Source organism: Wasmannia auropunctata, unplaced genomic scaffold (assembly GCF_000956235.1).
Source record: "Wasmannia auropunctata unplaced genomic scaffold, wasmannia.A_1.0 LD318025.1, whole genome shotgun sequence".
NCBI lineage: Eukaryota > Metazoa > Arthropoda > Insecta > Hymenoptera > Formicidae > Wasmannia > Wasmannia auropunctata.
Genome location: NW_012044865.1, coordinates 15,103 through 22,229, shown reverse-complemented (window position 1 = coordinate 22,229; position 7,127 = coordinate 15,103). Strand labels below are relative to the sequence as shown.

The following is a 7,127-nucleotide window of genomic DNA, read 5'->3' as shown; positions in this document are numbered from 1 at the left end:
ATAAAATTACAATAGATTTAAATATTACAATAGATTGAAAAATATATAGATGCAAACAATATATTGATATCTTTATTTTCCTGCTTGCTTATAAATATAAAAATACGATATATTTCGTATATACGTATGTTATATATACGATATATTTTCTTAAAATACAGTTTAAATATACTATATTTGTTAAAAAACATACTATCATGGTCAACATTTACTAAGAAAATTATTTAATCTTTATTCAGAATTCTTTTCATCGAATTTCCTCATTTTTTGAAAAAAATATTTGTTTCAACTTTAACAGGATTGTGCCACGTCTTTCCGTTATCCGATCGAGCTTAACTTTTATACAATTATTTTTCACCAATTAATGGAACAACTTTAGGGGGCGTCGTGAAAAAAATTCGGAAAAAATTTGTCACCGAGTATAAATAAGGTCCACCCTAATGTATATGTATACACAATAATTTATTTTGCAATAATTAATTAATATGAGATATCATAAGCTAATGGGAATCTGCGCGGTAATTGCGCAAAGTTGTATAACTGTTACAATGTCCAACCATGCAGACTGCGCGCCGCAATTTTTGTCGGTCTTGAATCACAATCCTTTTACATAAAAGAATATACTTGTAAGTAATTAAATTGACGAACAATTTAATATCATTTGATGCTAATAAGTATCTATAAGAATCCCCTTCCCCTAAATCTGTAAAGAATTTGTTGCGAAAAATTAAATTTAGGGAGAGGGGATTCTTATAAATGCTTATTAGTATCAAATGATATTAAATTGTTCGTCAATTTAATTAGTTACAAGTATATTTCGGTATTAGATATGTAAAAGGATTGTGTTTCAAGACAAAAATTGCGGCGCACGGTCTGTATATGGTTGGACATTGGTAACAATTATAAATAACTTTGCGCAACAATTACCGCGCAGATTCACATTAGCCTATGATATTTCATATTATTTCTGGGAATCCTCTAATCGTTTTAAAAATAATGAAATAGTTTCAAGTCTGGTTATGGTGCGACGGAGTGAATAATGTTGACAAAGAGCACGTCGGAGAAATTGAGTACTTACCAAATCCTGGCTTTTCTGTGGAATATTTCCCGTTTGTGGGACAATCAGATTATTTGGCACCAGTAGTCGCACTGCGTTTTAAAAACATCACATGTAAATCATTACGATATGTATAATAATTTACAAAATTATATTCAAATATGTTTCAAAAATAGAAAATATATAATTACCTAGAAGCTAATTATTATTTAAAAAATGTATTCATTGATGGGACGTTTTGCGTCAAGCAGGCCATCTCTCCTTCTAAAAATAACGTAATGAAAAAAAAAAAATGTTTGAGGTCTCAAAATATTCGTATACTTGTGTAGTTTCGAATGGGGAACATGGCCTTTTGAAAAATTCATTATGGCGGCTGAAATATATGGCGCTTAAAAATTGCAAAAATCACGAATGATCTTGCAGTGCGTAACTTTGATTAAAATGCGAAAACTGCAGAAATCGGCTTGAAAATGATTACTGTAAAGTTTTCGAAGTCGTTAATTGATTACAAATCTAGAAACAGAATTACAAAATTAAAAATGGCGGATTAAAAATGACCGAATTTGAAATCATTATATAAAACGTACTATAATTGTCGTTATGTCGAGTCTAAAGATTGAAATTGAGATTGAATTGGGATTTAACCAATTAGAAGAAAGAAAACCAATCTCAAATTTAGTGAACTTTGTTTTGATTGGTCTGGTTGAACGACATCAGAGTAGCATATTATTTGCAATTTTTTCAACAAGAAAAGCAAAGAGAAATATATGAAAGTTAAAAATTTTCTTGCAAAACAATCTTCTGCAGCTCTGCAACTAAATCTAAAATCTCTGAACATGCTTTCCTTGCTGTTAAAGAAAAAAATTGCAAATGTGCTTCTCTGATACCGTTGAACCAGTGGTCATTGTGGAGTATTACATTCGATATAACAATTATATGATACGCTTTATAAACTGATTCCAAATTCGGTCATTTTAAATCCGTCATTTTTAATTTCGTAATTCTGTTTTTAAATTGGTAATCAATGATCTCGAAAATTTTATAGTAATCATTTTTATAGTAATCATTTTTCCGATTGCTGAAGTTTTCGTATTTTAATCGAAGATGCTGTAAGATTATTCGTGATTTTTGCGACTTTTAAGCGCCATACTTCAACCATCATATTGAATTTTTCAAAGGCCATGTTTTACTCGAAACTACACAAATATATACAAATATTTTGAGACTTCAAACATTTTTTTCTTTGCGTCAATTTTTGGAAGGAGAGACTTGCAGCTTGACACGAAATGTCCCTGATATATTTCTTTGATTATATAAAGTAGAAAAATATAGTAAAATAAAAAATAAAAATTTGTTTTTACAGTATAATTAATTGATAGTAAATTTAACACCGCTCGTGGGTAGGTAAAGTGAATTAAATTAATAAATAGCAAAAAACCTTATACTGTTTTATGATTTTTGTAATAATTAATGAGAAATTAGTTAATAAAAATCTGTGAATGGGTATGTATCTGCGTGATTTAGCAAAATAGCCCGGTGTTTTACGTATTATGATTTATGATTGCTAGATGTGCGTTCCTTCTAACATCTTGCCACATGTATAGCAATCATGAATGTTAAGCTGTCTTTTTTATTACTATGCGTTTACATTTACTGAATCATGTTACTGAATACGTGCTTATTTGTAATTAAGCTTTATTAACTATTTTTTAATTTATTACGAAAATTGCAACTGTTCAAGATTTTTCTACTCACAATCAATTTAATTTTACGTTATTTACAAGCATTGCGTTACATCTTATCAATCATCTTATATGTATTTGTTCGTTTTATAATTATTTCATTTTATAATTATATCGAAATATTTCGTGATATTTTGAGAAGATTTGATCAAATTTTGTGAAGTAGTTACATGAAACGGGTTTTGTTAAAAAATTAAAAAAATTTAGCTAGATATAGATTTGAAAATACTTTTTTTAGATTAATCATCATTTTTTTAGAATATCAAAATAATTTTTAGATTAATTATCATTTTTTTAGATTAATATCAAAATAATTATGTAAAATACTTGCAGAAGTTGGTTATATTTAAAATAACATTATTTAAAATATGTATTTTAAATGAAAAAAAAATTATTTAGTATTTATTATTTTAAATAATTTCTTATGATCTATTTTTTATTTAATATTTTAAATATGTTTTTGAAATCTCTTTCGTATTTTTTATTTTAAATAAGTCGCATCAGTTTTTTACTGGTCCCTGCGATATTTTATTTTAAATAAGTTTCTGAAATTTATTTTATATATTTGTTATTTTAAATAAGTTACATCAATATAATTTTATCGATCCTTGCACTTATAAGCGTTAATGACAATAATGCTGTAAAAAGTTTTAATAGCTTCTAGCAATCATCGCACATTGAGTGTCTACATCATTTTAATAGACCAAATAAAAGTATATATAATATTTTCAGATCTGTACTTAGCTAAATTTTTAGATATTTCAGCAAAATTGTTTTTCCGCAATATATAACGTATATGTATATATACATATACAATAAATTGCAATTATGGTCACTAATCTTTTTATGACTAACAAACATTGCATTTCATTAATACAATGTTTTTTTTAGCATTTAGGTTAGTGACAGTAGAATGCAGCTTGTGGGCGCTTAACATTAACAAAGATGCACAGAACGCATTGGATTTTCAAATAATTCTGGGCGAACCATAAATGGCGGTGGTCGACAAATGTTTATGTATTTCAAATATTTATTAACAAATATATATGTTTCACATATAATAAGAAATTATGGAATAATTACTTACTTTGTGCAGAATAAAAAGTAAATTTTCTTTTGTTCGAAATTTTTATAAATTAACTTGTATTAAATATTTATTCTAAATTATAAAAAAATAGTCTCGCGATCAATGATTCCTTTATTATATATTACATGTTACATTAATAATACAGGAAGATGTATTTTCCAGATTTCCATTTTGTTTACAGAATATACAGAACGTAATATGAAATATCTTTATAAAAAAAATGGAAGCAGCAAATATACGTATGATAATGTGTGTTTTTTTAAATGGATTCAAACTGCCGTGTTCAGATTTTACTGAGATGGCAAGTATATAATGTCTAAATGTTCATCTCTTATAAATTGAAAGGCTAAATTAATTTTATTGACAGAATGGTGACTCGAGACCATGATGAGTTCCATTTACAGAATAATTTAATTATTTTTATTAAAGTAAAGAATTAATATTTTTATTATATGTAAACAAGAAGAGGGTAGGATGAAACTTTATTTATCGACAGACGTATGATTTCGTACACGTGGGTGAATTGTGTTGGGAGAATTTATTGCTTTTCTCGGACTCGTTGTTTCTTCTGGAATCAGCAATGTTCACTAGAGCACGAAGATAAAGGCAGATAAAGAAAGAGAGAGGGAAAAAGAAATACAGAAAGAGAGATAGAGAAATAGAGAGAGGGGGAACAAGAGAGAAAATCAAAAGCGAAATATTAGATGGAGAAATATAAAGAGAAAGAGCGAAAAAAGAGAGATAAATAAGAAAAGATAGAGAAAAAGAATGAAATATAGATAAGAAGAGAGAGCGAGAGAGAGAAAGAGAAAGAGAGCGAGAGAGAGAGAGAGAGAGAGAACGAGAGAGAAAGTTAGAGAAGAGCGAAAAATAGCAAAAAGACAAAGAAAGACAAAGAGCTGTAAAGAGAGAAAGAGAGAGAGAGAGAGAGAGAGAAAGAGAAAGAAAGAAAATGAGTAACAGTTCGTTTGGACTGAACACTACAGCAGTTGCTTCGTCCTTGTCATATTTTTGTCACTGAATGAAGCATGAAAAAAAAAAAGAAAAAGAGAGAAAACAGGAAAGAGGAAGGATTGAATATAAAATATCTGTTCTCTTTTGAGGCAAATTTTGTGCGAATTTGACGTTAATACGAGGCCTTCAACCGAGGAACATTTTTTAAAAATATAATTTCAATTGATCTTATTCCTCCTCTTCTTCGCCTGTGCCGGTTAACATGGCAATTAAGCTCGGAGTATCAATGAAACCCTTATCGTCGATGTACATCTGATCGAATGCATCATTCACCTCCTTTGGTGTGAATTTATCGCCCCACGTTACTAAAGCGTGCCTTAATCTGTATAACAAACAGAAAAAAATCATTTTATATATTCTCTATCAATATATGTACTTATATGTATATAATATATTTGTATCTGTTTTATGTGTATATTATATGTATATGTGTTATATATATATTTTTTAATTATATAAAAATAATTCTAAAAAAATAAAAAAATAAAAACCTATAACAAGATTCCCAGAATTAAAAATACAATAAGTAAGTAAGACAGATGGGAATCGGCGTAGTTATTGGTACGCAATATTTCATTTACATAAAATTTCCTTTATTCTAAAAGTCAAACGTATCGGCTATCTTTTTTAGCCATACTCAGTGACGCTCAACAACGTACATTCAACTCTCGCTCTTTTTTTAATGTGTGCATTCTAATTTCACGTCTAGTGAGTGAAGAAGTGCAGTTATATAAGTACACCTCTAAGCTACCCGTGCAGTTGAAGGGCTGCGAGGTCTAGCTGTATGTCCTAAAATTTTAAATCAGTGTAAAAATGAGGAGAAAATTGATCCAAATTAATATGTTACAAATCACTCAAGCCAATGTGCTACAGAAATTTTACTTTTTGTCCTACAGGCACACGTTAAGAAAATAAGAGCGAGAGTTGAATGTAACTGTTGTTGATCGTCACTGAGGATGGCTAAAAAAGATAGCCGAAACGTTTGACTTTTAGAATAAAGGAAATTTTATGTAAATGAAATATTGTGTACCAATAACTACGCCGATTCCCATCTTACTTACTTATTGTAAAAATAAAAATGCTGCTTTAACCCGTAAAGGCTACGTCTCTTTTGAATGGTTTTGTTTAACACGAAGTTTTGAAAACAATTACGTTCTTTTTTCGAAAAGTTAATATTATCAATCGATTGGTCAGAAAATTTTACATTGAGAAACACACATTTTGCTTTAATTTTGCTTTTTATTTTCAGAAGATATAAAACTTTAAAAACGCTTGGTGCGAATTCGCACCCAGGTGTCCTTTAAGGGTTAAAGCTAATTTTGTTTTAATTTGTCAAAAAGCTTTTAGTTTGATTGAATAAAATAACTTTTAACTTGAAAGTCAACAAATCTAAAAATGAAATAATTATAATAAAAATTATATCGAAGAGATAATATGCGCGCGCGCGCACACACAAACACGAAAAAGAGATTTAATTGAAAAAGTTTTATCGTTCAAAGTTATAATACTTTACATATAAGCACAATAGATCAGATTTAGTTTCATGATGAAACATTATGAATACTCAGGATACTAAGGCCAAAACGTTGCTTTCGAGAAAAATTTTACTTAAAAAAACTATAGTTTACGTTACGTATATACGTGCTATAGCTTTTAGTAAAATTTTCCTCGAAAACTAATGTTTTGAAATAGTCCAAAACGATATTGTATAGGGCACATGTTGCATCAACATTAGACAATATACAACAGGTTGCGCGGCAGACTTTGCAAGGACAGGCGCGCTTCAAGTAAGTAATGACGGCGTATACCATCATAACTATTATCGATTGCTTTTATACCTTAATAAAACAATCTTAATTTGCAACGTTCCAATTATGACGGACTTGAGTAGTATTTATCACACAACCAGTCGTATATCTTATATGCAAGATTGGGTAAGATAATATTTTTTTTAACTAATTGTAAGTTAAAATTAACAGTCTAAAAATTTAACTTAATTGAAATACAAGTTAGTCCATAATAAAATTAATTAAGTTAAAAGTTAAGTTAATAAAAAAAAGTAATTGAAAAGTTAAAGTTAAATTTTTTCATTATAATTTATAATTTTAGGGTTTCTAAATAGAGTTTATAAATAAAGTATATATTTGTTACACTTATTTCTATCGAGCCGCGGAAAGAGGACCGTTTTCGAAGGACTTCTTCCAACGCTGTCTCTTATACACATCTC

General features: G+C 28.6%; 1 protein-coding gene and 1 long non-coding RNA gene across 2 annotated transcripts in view; one reads left to right on the top strand and one right to left on the bottom strand.

The window, feature by feature from the left end:
- The first annotated feature begins 328 nt into the window (after positions 1–328).
- On the top strand, positions 329–4,301 carry LOC105460664. The gene is made up of 3 exons (XR_975862.1): positions 329–430; positions 1,006–1,171; positions 3,691–4,301. It is a non-coding gene; the product is annotated as an uncharacterized LOC105460664 (long non-coding RNA).
- Positions 4,302–4,876: 575 nt separating this feature from the next.
- LOC105460663 (myosin regulatory light chain 2) overlaps positions 4,877–7,127 on the bottom strand; it is a 6,005-nt gene continuing 3,754 nt past the window's right edge. Inside the window, exon 5 of the mRNA XM_011707159.1 lies at positions 4,877–5,222. Within this exon, the coding sequence (XP_011705461.1) occupies positions 5,069–5,222 (154 nt within the window). The 3' untranslated portion in view covers positions 4,877–5,068. The remainder of the gene's footprint in view (positions 5,223–7,127) is intronic.